Source organism: Leopardus geoffroyi, chromosome C1 (assembly GCF_018350155.1).
Source record: "Leopardus geoffroyi isolate Oge1 chromosome C1, O.geoffroyi_Oge1_pat1.0, whole genome shotgun sequence".
Classification (NCBI taxonomy): Eukaryota; Metazoa; Chordata; class Mammalia; order Carnivora; family Felidae; genus Leopardus; species Leopardus geoffroyi.
Window position 1 is genome coordinate 160,815,218 of NC_059328.1, and position 20,082 is coordinate 160,835,299.

At 37.9% G+C, this 20,082-nt stretch overlaps 2 protein-coding genes and 1 long non-coding RNA gene across 3 annotated transcripts in view; 2 read left to right on the forward strand and 1 right to left on the reverse strand.

Moving 5' to 3' along the window:
• The window catches only part of HAT1 (histone acetyltransferase 1), a 59,252-nt gene extending 45,675 nt beyond the window's left edge, over positions 1–13,577 (forward strand). The window contains exons 10-11 of the mRNA XM_045480201.1: positions 1,278–1,394; positions 13,126–13,577. Of these exons, the coding sequence (XP_045336157.1) occupies positions 1,278–1,394; positions 13,126–13,293 (285 nt within the window). The 3' untranslated portion in view covers positions 13,294–13,577. The remainder of the gene's footprint in view (positions 1–1,277; positions 1,395–13,125) is intronic.
• SLC25A12 (solute carrier family 25 member 12) overlaps positions 1–20,082 on the reverse strand; it is a 207,081-nt gene that overhangs the window by 172,453 nt on the left and 14,546 nt on the right. The gene's annotated exons all lie outside the window — the stretch shown is intronic.
• LOC123599075 lies at positions 15,405–17,101 on the forward strand. Its single transcript, XR_006712957.1, has 2 exons — positions 15,405–16,519; positions 16,768–17,101. It is a non-coding gene; the product is annotated as an uncharacterized LOC123599075 (long non-coding RNA).

A 20,082-nucleotide genomic window follows, 5' to 3' on the forward strand; every position in this document is an offset into this window, starting at 1 on the left:
ACAGAAAAACTATGGGCTACTCTTTTGGCTTCAGTGATACCAAAACTACTTTTGGTATCAAAAGCTTGATTTTCCTAATATTTCTTTGTTTTTGTCTTCTCCCTGCCCTTTAATTGTCACTGTAGTACAGGGTTCTGACATCTCCCTCTTCACTGTTTATGCTTTCCTAACCAATCACGGTTTTAACTCTTGCCTGTGTACTGATATTGCTTAAATCCTCACTCTTTTAAACTAGAATTTTCTTTAGGTTTATATGTTCTGCTGCCTCCTGACTCTCTCCTAGGCTGTGAAAACTCTATCATCCCACATGCTTCTCCACACCCAGTCTTTCCTCTTCTTCTAGAATCTTTGTTCCTGTAGTATTCTTACTTGTGCTGTCTTAGTTCATGCCTTCATCATTTTTGCCTGATTTAATAGCTCAGCTTCCTAATTGGTCTTCCTACCCTTTTTGCTACCATTTCTATGTAGCTGAGAGAATACTTTTCTTAAAACTCATATTTGTGCACTTTGTTCGTGCCATTTAAAATCTGTCACCTGCTAGATAAAAGCCAGTGTGTAAAAGCCCAGTGATAAAAACACAGTGTGTAAGCCTCTATGTAAACACTTCTGCTGTATCCTCACTTTACTTCTACTCACTGCTTTTCATTTTGTGCTCCAGCAACGTCAGGCTGCTTCAGTCCTGCATGTGTGTTGCATGTGTGCACTTGTATACACACAGAGCCCTCCCTTCTTTCTAGAATGGCATGGTCCCTTCCCTTGAAAATTTAGCTCAGGTTTTGGGGCTCCTGGGTGGCTCAGTCAGATAAGCATTCAACTTTGGCTGTGCTGACAGCTCAGAGCCTGGAGCCTGCTTCAGATTTTGTGTCTCCCCCCTTTCTGCCCCTCCCCCACTCACTCCCTCTCTCTCTCTCTCTCTCTCCCTCTCCCTCTCCCCCTCTCTCTCTCTCAAAAATAAACATTAAAAAAAAGAAAAAAAAGATTCAGCGCAGGTTTTGTTTCCCCAGGTTTTGTTTCTAGCGTTTATCCCATTCCCAGGCTACACTACCATAATACCCTATGCATATTTCCATCATTAAATTAACCACTCCTCAATCATTTGTGTTATTCATTAGGCTACTACCTCCTTGAAGACAGAAACTATCTTTTATTGTTTTTCGTCTGGTACCTAGCACAATTTCTGGCCCATAGGAGATATTCGGTATATCCTGTGTTCTTTTGGAAAAGTGTCACTATTTTGTGATTTGAAAGTGTTCATGTTTTTCTTTTGTTTCATTAAGCAACATGCTAGACGAGTTTATGAAATTCTTCGACTACTGGTAACTGACATGAGTGATGCTGAACAGTACAGAAGCTATAGACTGGACATTAAAAGAAGACTAATTAGCCCATATAAGGTAGGACTTTGTAGAGTCTTAAAGATTGTATTCTTGTCATTGTTTGAAAGTGGAGAAGAGAGGCACCTGGCTGGCTCATTTGGTAGAGCATGCAACTTGATCTTGGGGTTGTGAGTTTGAGCCCCACGTTGCAGGTAGAGTTTACTTAAAAATAAATAAATAAGTAAGTAATAAAATAAAAGAAGAAAGTGTAGCAATTGCCATTGTATGGGAGAGTTCAAATCATTTTCCTAAATTATACTTTTACAAAAGTGAATACATTCTTCCAATTAGTTATAAGAAGTCTTGGTGTCATAATTTTCCAGTGTAAGCTATAAATCTCTTTTCATTCACTTAAAAACTAGTTCTAAGAATAGTTTATTCATGGTTACTTTTTATTTCATTTGTTTGCCCTCTTTTAAAAATGTGAATGCCCAAACTTTTCCTTAATAAATTATTTTGTTAGTTTTTTTCTGAGTCTCTAGTTTCCTAGTTGTCATATATATTATGTTTGCCTTTGCTGCCTTCTTCCTAAATATGCCCTTGGTTGTCATTTTTAACATCTATACTTTACCATAGCTGAAACTGCAACATAATATTGTTTACTTCTTTTTTTTTTTAATATTCTTTCTTCTTGTTCCCTACCCCCACCCCATATTTTTCATATCCCATATTTTCCTCTAACTCAGAAATTTCCCCTCCTAGATCAGGTTTGTCCTGATCATCATGTAGCCATTATTACGGTAGATATTGTCCATGCCAGCCTCTGTGAATGGGGATTTGCTATGATAGCTGCAGCTGTGCAGTAAACTGATTGGGGAGAATATTTCTCAATTTGTTCTATAAATAATATCTGACATGTGGTTGCTACAGTTGTATACATTATACCTGTAGGCCTGTACAATACAGGAGCTGAGAACATAAATGATAAATCCAAAAGTTTTCTGTCTTATGGACTACTGTCTGCCTATAAATAGGTTGTAATACATTGCACTGTTCTCTCTTCCCCAAAATTGTTCAAAGTTGCATTTTATTTTTTGATGTTTATCAATTCAGAAACATCAGATAATTGGTAAAGATGGTGCTTTCCAAAGGTTTTGAGTTTTAAAGTAACATTAGTTTGTCAACTAGAAAAAAAAAAATTTAAGTGTTTATTTTTGAGAGAGAAAGAGAGTAGGCACGCAAGTGGGAGATGGGCGGGGAGGTGGGCAGAGGATCTGAAGTAGGCTTCTCACTGACAGCAGAGAGCCCAATGTAGGGCTCAAACCTGAGAACTGTGAGATTATGACCTGAGCCAAAGTTGGACGCTTGACCAATTGAGGCGCCACTAGAAAATTTATGGGAAATTTGGGCATATAGAACAGTATAAGTAGATGTGATCATGGCAACATCAGAGTATAGGGACACCTCAGAGATACTGCAGGTTTAGTTCCAAACAGCTGCAATAAAGTGAATATTGCAATAAAGCAATCAAGTGAATTTTATGGTTTTCCAGTGCATAAAAAAGTTATGTTTACATTATACTGTATTTTGCTAAGTGTACAATAGCATTATGTTTTTTTTAAACTGTACATACCTTAATTTAAAAACATTTTATTGCTAAAAATGCTAACCATTATCTGAGCTTTCAGTGAGTCATTATCTTTTTGCTGGTAGAGTGTCTTACCTTGATGTTAATGGCTGCTGTCTGTGATCAGGGTGCTGGTTGCTGAAGGCTGGGGTTGGTTGTAGCAGTTTCTTAAAGTAAGACAACTGCAGTTTGTCACATCAGTTGATTCTTTCTCTACAGCGTGTGATGCTATTTGATACCATTTTATTACCTACAGTAGAAATTTTTTCAAAATTGGGAGTCAGTACTCTCAAACTTTGCTACTGCTTTATCAACTAATATTCTAAATTCTTTGTTGTCATTTCAATAATCTTCACAGCATCTTTATCAGGAGTAGTTTCCATCTGAAGAAACTACTTGCTTTGCTCATCCGTAAGAAGCAACTCCTCGTCTGTTCGAGTTTTATCATGAGAATTGCGGCAATTCAGTCACATTTTCAGACTCACTTCTAAGTCTGGTTCTCTTGCTATTTCTTCACTGAAGTCTTAAATCCCTCAAAGTTAATCCATGTGGGGTGGAATCAGCTTCTTCCACAGTCCTGTTAAGGTTGATATTTTGCCTTTTACCATGAATCACAAGTGTTCTTAACGGCACGTAGAATGGTGAGTCCTTTCCAAAGGTTTTCAGTTTACTTTGCCTAGATCTATCAGAGAAGTCATTATCTATGGCAGCGATAGCCTATGAAAGGTGTTTCTTAAATAATAAGACTTGAAGATCAAAATTACTCCTGAGTTCATGGGCTATAGAATGGATATTGTGTTAGCAGACATGAAAACAACATTAATCTCACTGTACATCTCCACAGAGCTCTTGGGTAACCAGGTGCATTGTCAGTGAGCAGTGATATTTTAAAAGGAATCCTTTTTTCTGAGCAGTAGGTCTCAACAGTGGGCTTAAAATACTCTGTAAATTGTGTTGCAAACTGATGTGCTGTCATCTAGGCTTTGTTGTTCCTGTAGATCTAGCATAGGCAGAGTAAAATTAGCATAATTCTTAAGGGCCCTAGGATATTTGGAATGATCCTTGAGCATTGATTTCAACTTAGTCACCAGCTGCATTAGCCCCTAACAGGGGACTTAACCTGTCCTTTGGAGCTTTGAAGCCAAGCATCTCCTCCTCTTCCAATAGAAGGCTGTTTTGGGACTCCTGGCTGGCTAAGTCAGAAGGGAATGTGACGCTTGACCTCTAGGTTGTGGCTTCGAGCCCCATATTGGGTGTAGAGATTAAATAAGTAAGTAAATAAACAAATAAATAAATACATAGACTTAAAAAAAAAAAAGGCTATTTTGTCTATATTGAAAATCTGTTGTTTAGTATAGCCACTTTCATTAATTATCTTGGCTAGATCTTCCGGGTGACTTGCATAGCCTCTACATCAGCACTTGCTTCTTCAGCCTTGCACTTTTATATTATGGAGATGACTTCTTTCCTTAAACCTCATGAACCAACCTTGGCTAGCTTCTGGTTTTTTGGTTTTTTGTTTTTAATGTTTATTTATTTTTGAGAGAGAGACAGAGCGTGAGCCGGGGAGGGGCAGAGAGAGAGGGAGACACAGAATCCGAAGCAGGCTCCAGACTCTGAGCTGTCAGCACAGAGCCCGACACTGGGCTCGAACTCACAAATCATGAGATCATGACCTAAGCTGAAGCCAGATGTTTAACCGACTGAGCCACGCAGGTGCCCCTCCAGTTTTTCTTCAGCAGCTTCCTCACCTCTCTGGCTTCAGAGAATTGAGGAATGTTAGGGCCTTGTTTTGGATTAGGTTTTGGCTTAAGGGAATGTTGTGGCTGGTTTAATCTTCTATTGAGACCACTATATCTTTCTCCATATCCGCAATAATGCTGTTTTGGTTTCTTATCATATGTGTGTTCACTGGAGTGGCACTTGCAATTTCCTTCGAGAACTTTGTGTTCACAACTTTGTCTCTTTGGCACAAGAGACTTACTTTTTGGCTTATCTCAGCTTTCAGTATGCCTTCTTACTAAGCTTAATCATTCCTAGCTTTGGTTTAAAGTGAGAGATGAGCAGTTCTTCCTTTCACTTGAACACTTGGAGACCACTGTAGGGTTCATTTCACTATTGGCCTAATTTCAATATTGTTGTGTCTCAAGGAATAGAAAGGCCCAAGGGGATATACCTGGTCAGTGGTACACCCAGAACATACACAACATGGGCCTCCTGGATGACTTGGTCAGTTGGGTATCTGACTTTGGCTCAGGTCATGATCTCACGGTTCATGGGTTCAGACCCCGCATCGGGCTCTTTGCTGTCAGCACAGAGCCCGCTTTGGATCCTCTGTCTCCCTTTCTCCTCTGCCCTTCCCCCTTTCACACACTCTCTCTTAAAATAAATAAACATAAAAAAAAAAAAAATACAACGTTTAGTTTACCATCTTATATGGCTCAGTTTGTGGAGCCCCAAAACAATACTAACATCAAAGATCACTGAATATAGATGACCACCACAAATACAATAATAATGTAAAAGTTTGACATATTGTAAGAATTACCAAAATGAGACACAGAGACATGAAATGAACAAATACTGTTAAATGGTGCCAGTAGACTTGCTTGATGCAGGGTTGCCACAAACCTTCACTTTATAAAAAGAATATCTGCGAAGCACAAAATGAGGTTTGTGTGCATTAAAACTATTTTAGTAAAGTAAAATAATTTATTGAATTATTTGTCTCATAATTATTTGATGTTTTACATAGGCAGATGTAGCACATGAGAGATGATGGATTCTAAGTGTAAATAGTCACCAACTCATGCCAAATAGGAATTTCTGTACTTTATAAAAGCAAGTATTTTTCACCCTTAAAGAATGGTAATGATTTTTTATATTAAGTATCCTCATCTGTCAAACAAGTCCTCTATCTGAAAGACAACCGAAAGCGTTATTAAAACTCTTTAGGTTCTCAACACCACTGAGATGAGAGTACCACCATCCTTGCACTAAAGCTCACACAGATTACAAATTCTTCAGATACTTGCTTAAACCATATTTATAGTAATGTACACTTTAATCAGTTCAGTTATCCAGTATTCTGTCCCACTGAGAAAACCAAGAAAGCTTGAGGGTCCCCCTCCCCTCCTTTAGGTTGATAGTCCCAATGTTTGGGATAAGAAACCTACCACAAACTTTAAGAAAGCCTAGAAATGAGTTAAATGTCCTATAGGCATAGAAGAAGTGCTGTTATTTTTTTGTTGATTGTGTGTAGATGATTTTCTTCAGCTTGTGATTGCAGTGTGATATTATGTACTTTGCTGTTATTACAGCATTCTTAAATGTCAAATTATATTTAAGAATAAAGTAAAGTTGCTTAATAATACGGTTTAGAGTTTTTCTTTTTTTTTTTTTTAATCTTTAAATGTATGCCCAATGGGGAAAGTTTGGAGTGTAAAATTTATATGTTTACTTTCAAGTTTTATGAAAAGATTATAATTTTGATTGTCACTAAATTATTACTGAGATATGAAGTAATTTATTGATTGTTAGCAAAGTACACCAATTCTGTGCTGCCTTTATTTGAGGAATCAAGTTTACCTATCAGTCTAATTTTTTTTTTTTAATGTTTTACTTATTTTTGAGACAGAGCATGAGTGGGGGAGGGGCAGAGAGAGGGAGACACAGAATCCTTGGCAGGCTCCAGGCTCTGAGCTGTTAGCATAGAGTCCGACCCCGGGCTCAAACCCACGAACTGTGAGATCATGACCTGAGCTGGTCGGATACTTAACCAACTGAGTCACCCAGGCCCCCCTCAGGTTTACCTATCAGTCTAAACACACTCTCCCCCTAAGAAATTATTTGGATAGCTATTAGAAGTACTTGTGCCTTACTTTAAAAGTTTTAAACACTGATAATTCATTCACATCAATGCCAAAAGAGGGGAAATAACCTATATTAACTAGAATCATTTTTTTTTTTTAAGCATAAAAAGAAACTCCCATCTCTAGTACAGAAATAATTTTCAGGTGTTGAAGAAAAGATACATTTGAACAATTTGGCTAACAAAAGAAAAATTGGTGTACCTGCTTGCTTTTAGCATTAAAGCTTTTTTATATGGTTTCATAGGAGTATTTTAATTCTTAGTTGGTTTGCAAATATAAAATTTCGAATCATTGTTATGTCATTGCATTTAGAATCTAGAAACTCAATTTTGAAGTTTTGTTCTATCTTTTAGAAATTGTGTGATTGTTGACAACTTATTAACACTTGGATGTTAGGCTTCCCTTGAATAAAATGGAAATACCTCCATAGTTAGGAACTGAACAGAAAGAAATGCAGTACAGTGGTGCATGTTTTAAAAGATGTCTTTTGGCAAGTCTTTGGAATTAATGTGCCTCTACACCATTATTATTTTAAAATTCTTACAAAAGAACCTTCTCTCTGTACTTCGCATAAGTGCCTGACTAGTTCAGCCAGTGGAAATTAAGGAGCCCTTGATGTAGTGGCATTTTTGAGATTATACTTGTAACCCCTCTTGGAACCTGTGAAAACTAGACAAGAAGAAAGGATTATTTTCTGGAAATAAATTCATATTCAAGCCAAATGTTAACATAAATAAATTTAAAATAATGCCATCTTCAATTTATCTTGATTAATTAAAAGTTATGAACTGCCAGGGCACCTGGGTGGCTCAGTTGGTTAAGTATCCAATTTTGTCTCAGGTCATGATCTCATTGTTCATGAGTTTGCGCCCTACATCAGGTGAGCTTGAGCCCCACTTGGCCTCCACACTCTCTCTCCTTCTCTCTCTCCTACTCCCTCTGCCCCTCGCTCACTCACACACTCTCCCTCAAAAATAAATGGGGAACAGCTGGGTGGCTCAGTTGGTTAAGCATCTGACTTCAGTTCAGGTCATGATCTCGCGGTTTGTAAATTCAAGCCCCGTGTCAGACTCTGTGCTGATAGCTCAGAGTCTGGAGCCTGCTTTGGAATCTGTGACTCCCTCTTTCTCTGCCCCTCCCCTGCTCACTCTCTGTCTCTCAAAAAATAAATGTTTAAAAATTTTTTAAAAAGGAAATGACTAAATAAAATAATAAATTATGAACTGCCCTAATCTATGAAGGAATTAAGTTTTTGTTTTTAGAGGGAAAAAATTATTCTGAAGCTTATAGAACATCTATTCCAATCTTAAGTTCTACCTTTCATTGTTTCATTTGTTCTCCCAATATGTGTCACTTTGCTGGATAGACATGTTCTGTACATCAATTTGGGATTTTTATTTCTTTACCCATTCTTTGAATGTTTATTTATTTTTGAGAGAGAGAGAGAGAGAGAGAGGGAATGCAAGTGGGGGAGGGGCAGAGAGGTGGGAGGACAGAGGATCCAAAGCGGGCTCCACACTACAGCAGAGAGCCTGATGCAGGGCTCAGAATTCACAAACCGTAAGATCATGACCTGAGCCAAAGTCGGATGCTTAACTGACCGAGCTACTCAGGCCCCCCCTTTTTAACCCATTCTTTGAAAGATTAACTTATAATACACATAGAGTGGAATATATAGTTTAAGGAATATTAAAGGATAATAAATACCTCAATGTAGTTATTTTTTTTTAATTTTTTTTTCAACGTTTTTTTAAATTTATTTTTGGGACAGAGAGAGACAGAGCATGAACGGGGGAGGGGCAGAGAGAGAGGGAGACACAGAATCGGAAACAGGCTCCAGGCTCCGAGCCATCAGCCCAGAGCCCGACGCGGGGCTCGAACTCATGGACCGCGAGATCGTGACCTGGCTGAAGTCGGACGCTTAACCGACTGTGCCACCCAGGCTCCCCAATGTAGTTATTTTTTAAATTGAGCCATACCTTACACGTTCATGTTCATATATAGTTTTTTTCCATGAAGCTATTTATAGGCATTTTTTTTATTCCTACGTATTTTAGAGCTCTTAAATTCATAGATTTCCATCATGCCAATAAAAATTACAATAGAGATTAATTCTGACATCCATTTAAAAGAAATAGACAATGAAGAAATTGAATGTGGTGAGGAGGGGGGAGATAAATTGGAGATATAAGCTCTCAGATTTTAAAACAGCATAATAATTTAAAACAGTATGTTAGGGCGCCTGGGTGGCTCAGTCCTTTGAGTGTCCAACTCTTGATTTTGGTGCAGGTCATGATCTCAGGGTCCTGGGATTGAGCCCCTGTCAGGCTCTGCTGGGCATGGATAAATAAATTAATTAATTAAATTACTGGCACATGATTCATTTTATAGGTTATTTAGAACAAAATTTGATAGTCTAGAAATATTTAAGAATTTAATATGATGGTTCTATTATATATAAGAATCTAATATGATTAGAGGTATCTTCAAGCAGTGGGCATCAATTATGAAATAAATAAACATTATAACTGGTTAGCAATTTTGAAAAATAGCTTCTATTCCTATCACACACCACACTAACTTGCTGGTGAATTACCCTTTAGTTCCTGAAATGCTTTCTTAAGTTAAATACTCTTATATAGTATAGTGAATAACTTTTACAGCAGAAACAAAGCATTTCTCATCCAACATGATTGAGGGAGTAAAAAATACACTGTCCTCATGGGTCTTAGGAACAATAAATTTGAATTTTCATCAGTTCTCTAGAATATTCAGAGTGTGGTCGGTAGATCAGTAACATTGACGTCACTTAGGAGCTTGTTAGAAATGCAGAATCTTGCCCCATCCCACATCTGCTGAGTCAGAACCTGCATTTTTATCAAGGTCCCCAGGTGGTTTGTGTGCACATTAAAGTTTGAGAAGCACTACTTTAGAGGGGGCATCTTACGCTAATGAAGTTAACTTTTTTTATTTCAGATTATAGTAGCAACAACCTTATTTACTAAAGCCCCACCAATTTAGACCCAGTATCAACCTGTTTTTGTAGTGTCAGAAAGGCTTATCTACAAACTTTATTGTTGTTACCTTGCTTTAAAAACATGTGTTTAGGGGCGCCTGGGTGGCGCAGTCGGTTAAGCGTCCGACTTCAGCCAGGTCACGATCTCGCGGTCCGTGAGTTCGAGCCCCGCGTCGGGCTCTGGGCTGATGGCTCGGAGCCTGGAGCCTGTTTCCGATTCTGTGTCTCCCTCTCTCTCTGCCCCTCCCCCGTTCATGCTCTGTCTCTCTCTGTACCAAAAATAAATAAACGTTGAAAAAAAAAAAAAAAAAACAAAAAAAAACATGTGTTTAGGGGCACCTGGGTGGCTCAGTCAGTTGAGCGGCCAACTTCAACTCGGGTCATAATCTTGTGGTCTGTGAGTTCAAAACCCTGCATCAGGCTCTGTGCTGACAGCTTGGAGCCTAGAGCCTGCTTCAAATTCTGTGTCTCCCTCTCTCTCTGCCCTTTCCCCATTCACACTCTGTCTTTCTCTTTCAAAAATGAATAAATGTTAAAAAAAATTAAAAAATAAATAAAAATAAAAACGTGTTTAGGGGTGCCTGGGTGGCTCAGTCGGTTGGGCAGCTGACTTAGGCTCAGGTCATGATCTTGTGGTATGTGAGTTGGAGCCCTACGTCGGGCTCTGTGCCGATAGCTCAGAGCCTGGAGCCTGCTTCTGATTCTGTATTCCCCCCCCCCCCACCCCGCCCCTACCCCACTCATGCCCTGTCTCACTCTCTCAAAAATAAATGTTAAAAAAATTTTTTTTAATTAAAAACGTGTTTATAGGGGCACCTGGCTGGCTCAGTTGGTAGAGCATGTGACTTTTGATCTCAGGGTCATGAAAGTTGAAGCCCCATGCTGGGTGTAGAGCTTACTTTAAACAAACAAATAAATAAATAAAATGTGTGGTTATAAATTTAGCTGTAGTTTGAGCTTTTTAAGTAGTAATTATGACACATTTGCCTAGTATTCCAAAAATATTAGGGTTCTCTTTAAAGGACATTTATTAGTATTTAGGTTTTTTAAATTTTTTAATTTTTATTATTTTTTTTTAGAGAGTTCTCTTGAGCAGGGGAGAGGGGCAGAGGGAGGGTAGGAGAGACAGAGAGAGAGAGAGACAGAGACAGAGACTCTTAAGCAGGCTCCACGCTCAGCACAGAGCCCTTTGCAGGGCTTGATCCCACAATCCTGGGGATTGTGCTCAATCATGATCTGAGCTGGCATCAAGACTCCAATATTCTCTGGCTCTGCGCTGGCAGCTGGGAGCCTGCTTGGGATTCTCTCTCTGTTCCTCCCGTGCTTGTACACGTGCATGTGTGCACACTCTCTCTCTCAAAATAAATGTTTAAAAAAAATAGAGTCCAATGCTTAACCAGCTGAGCCACCCAGGTGCCCCAGGGCTGTTGGTTTTTTTTTTTTTTTTTTTAATTGTCCAACCAGATTGTTAGGGTTTGCATTCTGGTTTCTCCTACTACCTCTGTGTCAAGTTATTCAACTCCTATATCTTGTTTTTCTTCATCTGTGAATTGTAGAAAATTATCTTACAGAGTTGTTAGAATTACATGAGTTAATACATTTGATTTCTGATTTTTTAAAAAAGTTTATTTCAAGAGAGAGAAAGCACGAGTGAGGAAAGAGCAGAGAGAGAGAGAGAGAGGGAGAGAGAATCCCAAGCGGACTCCACACTGTCAGCATGGAGCCCAACACAGGGCTCAAACCCACCAACTGTAGATCATGACCTGAGCCGAAATCAAGTTTGACTGAGCCACCCAGGCACCCCTGATCTTTATGTACATAAAGTTACCTCTTTATTATGTACTCTAGTAAAAGGGGATTAATGTATTAATCTAGAATAGTTTACCCAAAATGTATGAAAGTTTCATGTATTGCAGTGTTGCCACCTATCCAGGAGTCTTGGAGTCATATTTTTTTTAGTTTTTATTTATTTATTTTGATAAAGCGTGAGAGCAAGCAGCAGACAGGCAAGGCAGAGAGAGAGAGAGGGAGGGAGAGAATCCCAAGCAGTCTCTGCGCTGTCATCGCAGAGCCCAATGTGGTGCTTGATCTTGCGAGCCCTGAGATCATGACCTGAGCCAAGATCAAGAGTAGGACACTTAACCGACTGAGTGACCTAGGGGCCCCTTGGAGTCATTCTTAATTCCCCACATCACCCAATATTTTCTTCCCAAATATGCCCTTTCCCCTCCATCTGTTCCTATTGACTTGGCCTCTCAAGTGAGAGGCTTTCATCATCTCACTTAAATTTTTGCAGTAGCTGTTAACTTAGTCCTCCAGTCCCATCCTCAGCATTATTAACACAGTACTGTTCAGACACAGCATCTGGCTTAAAGTTGTTACTGGCTCCCGACTGGCTCATCATGATGGGTTTCTTCTCAGTAAAATGGGGAGGGTTTAATTAGATAATGTATGTCTGGATAGTAGAGATTCAATAAGTGCTAGTTAATAGTGTCTTCTTAAAATGTGACAGTTTTTGGTTTATCTTTCTGAAACTCAAACAGTTTTGGTTAAAATAATATTGGGCCATAAATACATTGTAAGGAAACTTAGAAATTAATTTAGTGGCAGGAAAAAGGCACTTTGGAATTTAAATTAATGTAATGAATTAATGATTGAATAGTGAAATGAAGAATAATAGCACTTAATCTCAGTTGTCTTTTTTCAGTTAATGTATTTATTTATTAAAGAAATATTTGAGCATCTATACTGGCCAGTTCTTTATTATGCTTTGGAGAGGGGGCTGTTAGTGACATGTATATTTACCATCAGTTGACACAAATTCCAAGTCTTCTAGTTAACTCCATTTAGAGGTTCATAATTCAGGGCTAACATTATATATATTTTTAAATATATGGGGCGCCTGGGTGGCGCAGTCGGTTAAGCGTCCGACTTCAGCCAGGTCACGATCTCGCGGTCCGTGAGTTCGAGCCCCGCGTCAGGCTCTGGGCTGATGGCTCAGAGCCTGGAGCCTGTTTCCGATTCTGTGTCTCCCTCTCTCTCTGCCCCTCCCCCGTTCATGCTCTGTCTCTCTCTGTCCCAAAAATAAATAAACGTTGAAAAAAAAAATTTTTAAATATAGTAAAAGAGGATTAATATTTACTATAACATTATGATTTTCTTAACAAAAAAACTATATGGGACAAATTGGCCTATTCGTACTATTATTTCTAACAGTAGAGACTTAAAATTCTAAGAATATAAAGAACTATATCTTCTTTCTTAGTCTAACCAATAATTGTATTTGTTGCTTAGAAAAAGCAGAGAGATCTTGCTAAAATGAGAAAATGTCTCCGACCAGAAGAACTGACAAACCAGATGAACCAAATAGAAATAAGCATGCAACATGAACAGCTGGAAGAAAGCTTTCAGGAACTTGTGGAAGATTACCGACGTGTAATTGAACGCCTCGCTCAAGAGTAAAGGTTATTCTGCTGTGTACAGGAAGTTTGCAAATTTCTGTACATTGTGTTGTGGAAAATCTGATGATGACTTTAATCTTAAAATCTTGTAACATTTACTTACATTAAAAGTTATCTATCTTATCTTTAGTTGAATATTTTCTTTCGGAGAGATTGTATATTTTAAAATACCGTTTAGAGTCTATGAGCGAATATTACATTTTAAAAAATATATAGCTTCTGAAATACCACTGCAATTGCTTCCCTTCTTAACAGTATAATAAATGCATAGTTGTGATATGCTAATGTGTGATGATATGATTCTTAAATACTTAGGGTAAATTTTTTCAGTCTTGTTAAAAAACTTGAGGTTTTCACATCATATGATACCCTCTAGGTCTATTCATGTTGTCACAGATCGCTTTTTGGCTTTTATTATCATTCCTCCCATATTTTGCTTCTAAGATTTTACATCTGGCACCTTTAAAACACATTGAAGGCCTTCCTAGTAATCTTGTTTTTCCTGGGTGATTTCTCCAAATAGGAAACATTCCTAGTAAGATTTGTTTTGTTCCTCCTCTGTTAACTGCTTCCTGGGGGTAGGTTGGGTAAAAGAGAGAAAAGAAACTAGATACAGCCTAAAACCTTGGCATCACATATTAATTGAAGATAATTTAGAAGTTAGCATAAACATAAATAAAATTTTTTAAAAGCATAAATGCTTTATAAAAATGTAAAATAATAAGAAATCAGTTTATAGAAATCAGTTTACACACCATATATTGAAATATATCTTCTGTGAAAATGAGGTGTGTATCTGTTGTGATTTGTTATAAGGTTATGAAGATGTTGAAGTCCAACAGGGAAAAAAACCAAAGTAAATTACTATAGTCTTTATTTTTTTATTAGAGTACAAGTAAATTGCTTGATATAGAATCATTAAAAGTAAAAGCTTGGTGTTTATAACGTGTGCTAGTAAGTGAAATATTGTATAACATAACAAATGGGATGTAAATTGAACTTTACCTTTAAAATCTGATTTGTTCAGTGCTTAAGGCAAAATCCCAACTTGGACAAGTACTATCTTGTCCTTAGATCAGCTTTCCATTAGGAAAGCCTGTCAAACGTAAGAGAAGCAAAGTAACCAGTACCCTCTGGGCACAAAATAGCTGTGGCCAGCAGCATACCAACAGCACTAAGCCCATCCCCTTAGAATCGGGGTGTTGCAAAAATTTTAGTCTCATCTCAGAAGCCTGTATATAGATAAAACTGATTGATTTCTGAGAGTATATACACAATTTGCTATAGATAGAATGAACTAGTTCAGTTAAAATCCTTCCTGAAAATATATGAAAGCAATTTGCTTTTCATCTAAATTTGCAAATTTAAAATTTTTTAATTAAAAATTCAGAATCGAGGGGTACCAGGGTGACTCAGTCAATTAAGCGCCTGACTTTGGCTCAGGTCATGATCTCGCAGTTCTTCAGTTTGAGCCCCACGTCGGGCTCTGTGCTGACAGCTCAGAGCCTGGAGCCTGCTTCAGATTTTGTCTCCCTTTCTCTCTGCCCCTCCCCCACTCGCATGTGCTCTCTCTTTCTCTCAAAAAAATGAATAAACATTAAAAAACATTTCTTTTAATTAAAAGAAATTCACAATCAAGGGGCACCTGGGTGGCTCAGTAGGTTAAATGTCCTACTCTTGATTTTGGCTCAGGTCATGATCTCACAGTTCCTGGGATGGAGCTGTGCTGGGCTCCACGCTGGCAGTATGGAGCCTGCTTGGGATTCTCTCCTTTTCTGTGTCCCTCCCTCACTTGTGCACATTTTCTCTCTCTCTCTCAAAAATAAATTTAAAAAATGAAAAAAATTCACAATTGATACCTAAAGATGAGCTCTGAGGGGTGGTTGGCGGGGGGGGGGGGGGACAGTAAAATCTAAACAAATTATCTTTCAACATACTTTTTTTTTTTTAAGTTTATTTTTGAGAGAAACGAGACAGTGTGAGCAGGGGAGGGGCAGAAAGAGAGAGAGAATCCCAAGCAGGCTCCATGATGTCAGTGCAGAACCCAATGTGGGGCTTGAACTCATGAAAACTGTGAGATCATGACCTGAACTGAAACCAAGAGTCGGATGCTTAATCGACTGAGCCACCCAGGTGCCCTTCAACATACTTTTTATGTAGAAACCAGAAAAATCCGGGGGGTACCAATTTTTTTTTTTTTTTAAGCAATGTTCTGTGATCCATTTATGGATAAAAAATCTGGTTTAGCATTAATCTTTGGGACTTGAAAGGATGTACCTTCATTTGGATTTAGAAGAGTGAAAATCTGATAGTTAGATCTGTACCTTGTGTAGTGTAATTAAATACCAGGCTGGGTGTGTAGGACTATGTATGAACCCAACACAGCTACCCTATAGGCCCTAGTGATCACTTTCCACCCTCCAATAGTAGCCTTCACCCCTTTTATCATCCATACATACATCTACTGTATTTACTTGTTGCCTTTATCTCTTTCACTGATCTTCCCCACACCCCCCATCTCCATCACCCTTATTTTTTTCCCTGTCCTCCAAATTGTATTTTCTGTATATGTAAGAACATGTTTCCTTTCTGACCCATCAGTTTTTTCATCTGTAAAATGAGGTTATACTAGAATTATCTCTAGGTTCCTGCCCTGTTCTAAGATATATGTTTATCCTTTTCATATCTTTTCTTCTCACCCTTACTGCTTTTATACTCAATTGTAAGTGTAGATGTAGTTTATAAGAAATACAACATTTTTGTAAGTCACGCAAAACTCACCGTTTGTATGTGAGTGAGTTTATGTGTGAGAGGAGAAACTATGTCTCTGATTGTCTCCAAATTGCTGGGACCTCAGCAGAACCTTGTCTATTCTGAAAATTTATCTCATCCACTGTCATCCTTGCCTACTAAGAAAGTGGACAGCAAAGCACCCTATATCAGAGAATGATTAGAATCATAGACCATAGAAGCCAAATGATTTAATTCTTTAAATTCATTCTTAAGCTCTTTTTATTAGAATTTAAAAGTCAGTTTAACAGTATTAAATAGTGATTAAATAATAAAGTACCCATAATTCTTCCTTCTAAATGAAATTATTTACATTTGTATGTTATTTTTGTGTATACATTGAACATGGCAGTATTTTTAACATTTCCAGTGTTTAAAATGGGTCTTCTAACAGATGAACAATATTTCATATTGCTGTACCCATAATAGGTATTTAGGTTTTTTTTTTTTTTTTTTTTAATTTTTTTTTTTTTCAACGTTTATTTATTTTTGGGACAGAGAGAGACAGAGCATGAACGGGGGAGGGTCAGAGAGAGAGGGAGACACAGAATCGGAAACAGGCTCCAGGCTCTGAGCCATCAGCCCAGAGCCCGACGCGGGGCTCGAACTCCCGGACCGCGAGATCGTGACCTGGCTGAAGTCGGACGCTTAACCGACTGCGCCACCCAGGCGCCCCAGTATTTAGGTTTTTTTATTACAACATTCAAATGAACTAATGTCTGTGTATTTATATTTTTGTATCTGTTAAATCATTTCCTTAATATAAATTCCTGGGAAATGCAGTTACTGAATCAAAGGGCAGGAATATCTCTATGGCTTAGCTACATAAACATGCCATATTTTCCATAATGGCTTATAAATTACTAACATGAATGTGTGCACTAGTTTTAACAGAATTTCAATGGCATGGGGTGTTGATTTTGTTGTTTCAATAGATATAAAATCTCAAATTTATATTCCTTTTGGTGAATGGCAAGGCTAAGTATTCTTCCATTTTTTTTATGAAATTTTTTCCCTGATAAGAATTATCTGTTTGTTTGTTTATGTCTTTTGGGATCTACACTCTCACTTTATAGATGGATAATAGATCCAGAGGTTCACTTGTGTAAGGTCACGTTACAAATTTGTTGGAAAGCCAGGACTATACTCTAGGCTTCTGACTTCATTTCATCTTCCATTAAGTAGGCCACCAAGTCTTAACATGCCAGCTCACTAAGTTCTTTATTAGAGGGGCTTTTTTTCATCACCATCTGGTGTCACTTGTGTGACATTCACCCTAGGCACCAAATACCACAACTGCCCCCTTGTTTTTACAACCGTAGAGAAGCATGTATTAGGAAAAGGATGTTTGATTATAATGACTAAATGGTGCTTCATTTGAGGTATAGCTTGAAGTTCCTCATTTCTTCTCAACATTTTCAACATCTACACCTTTTCTGTATTTCCATATTCTTTTATATCTTTTTATAACACATATTTCATTCTCCTTGGATTATGTATTATAGTAGGGTTCTACAGTACATTTACTCATTGACTTGGGCTGAGCTGTCATTATGTAGTATGCACATAGCACAAAAATGCAAAGGGGCATACAGTGAAAAATCCATCCAGAAACAATCCCTGAATATATACCAGAATATATATACATACATATATATACATACACACACATATACATATATATATGCATATATATATATATAATCAGATGTATGCATATGCATAAATGAGCACATGTATATATCTTATATATCATATATCATATATATATATATATATGGTAACCTACATATTCTTTTTTTTTAACTTTTTAAAAATTTTTCAGACAGACACAGAGTGCAACCAGGGGAGAGGGAGAGAGGGAGGGAGATACAGAACCCAAAGCAGGTTCCACAGTCTGAGCTGTCAGCACAGAGCCTGACACGGGGCTTGAATTCACAAGCCGTGAGATCATGCCCCGAGCCGAAGCTGGATGCTTAATCGACTGAGCCACTCAGGTGCTCCCTCTAACTTGTTTTTTAAACTTGATATATCTTGGAGATCATTAAAGCTATCTTGTTTAACGGCTGCATAGTATTCCATTGTATGGGTATACTATAAGTTATTCTACCAATCCCGTTATTTAGGTTGTTTCCAATATTTTCCATTACAAACAGTGCTGTAATGCATAGCCCTGTATATGTGCTGTGTGTGTACATGTGCAAGCATACCTGTACATTGAAGCCCTGGAAATCATGTCCTTTAGTGTGACCTCATTCTTCTAGTGACTATACTACACTTCCAAATAAACACAAAATAACATAAGGTTACAGAAACTTGACATTGTACCAATGTGGAATAAACTATGCAGACAGGAGCATACTGGACTTCTCCAACTATTCTCATTCACGGCTAGAAATAGGAATTATTTTAAAGTCACAATGATTTGAATGATTAAGCATATACAACTGACTTGTTATTCCTCTAGTCTTGCTTAGCTCTTCTCCAACCTTATCCAGAAGAATTGCTCTACAGCAGGGTTTCTCAATCTCAGCACTACTGACAGTTGGGGCCAGACCATTCTTGGTTGTGTGGGGCTGACCTATGCACAGTGAGCCAGTTAACAGCATCCCTGGCTTCTATCCACTAGATGCCATTAGCACTACCCCCATTATCAACCAAATGTGTCTAGACATTACCACATGTCCTCTGGGGAACAAAATCACCCTTGGTTGAGAACCACTGCTACACTGGATGAATATTCATCCACGTTAAGCACTATTATTTATTATGTAACATAGACATTGTACAAAATTCAAAATAAGTAAGAGTATTTGGTGAGAAGCTGCGCTCCTTTCTACCTCAGCACCCAATTCACTTCTCCAGAGGCAGTTACATTTACCAGTTCCTCTTGTGTCTCTCAGAGTTAATTATCAGTCTGCAAATATCCATAATTTTTTGTTTTAACACAAATGCTGATATACCATATGCAGTACTCAGAGGCTTTTCCAACTAAATTTAGCTCATATTTTTATTAGTACATATTAGAACAATTTAATTCTAAAACCTTGATTCTGAACAGCTGTTTGATATTACATAGTTTGATTTCAGTGTGTGTAAACATTTTTTAATGTTTATTTTTGAAAGACAGAGACAGAGTACAAGTGGGAGAGGGGCAGAGAGAGAGAGAGAGAGAGAGAGACAGAACCTGAAGCAGGTTCCAGGCTCTGAGCTGTCAGCACAGAGCCTGATGTGGGGCTTGAACCCATGCACCAAACGTGAGATCATGACCTGAGCTGAAGTCAGACACATAACCAACTGAGCCACTGAGGTGCCCTGATTTCAGTGTGTTTAAACCAATCCTATATTAACAGATATTTAGTTTGTTTCCCATCTTCTGCTTTTTTTCTTTAATTTAAGAAATCTAATTCTTACCATAACCAGTAAGGAAATCAAATTAGTAATCAAAATCTCTCAAAAAACAAGAGTCCAGGGCCAGATAGCTTTCCAGGGGAATTCTACCAAACATTTAAGGAAGAGTTAACACCTATTCCCTTGAAGCTGTTCCAAAAAATAGAAATGGAAGGAAAACTTCCAAACTCATTCTATAAAGCCAGCATTACCTTGATTCCAAAACCAGAAACCCTACTAAAAAGGAGAACTATAGACCAATTTCCCTGATGAACACGGATGCAAAAATCCTCAACAAGATATTAGCCAACTGGTTCCAACAATACATTAAAAAAATTATTCACCACGACCAACTGGGATTTATACCTGGGATGCAGGGCTGGTTCAATATCTGCAAAACAATTAACGTGATTCATCACATTAATAAAAGAAAGGACAAGAACCATGTGATCCTCTCAATAGATGCAGAGAAAGCATTTGACAAAATACAGCATCCTTTCTTGATAAAAACCCTCAAGAAAGTAGGGATAGAAGGATCATACCTCGAGATCATAAAAGCCATATATGAACGACCCAACACTAATATCATCCTCAATGGGTAAAAACTGAG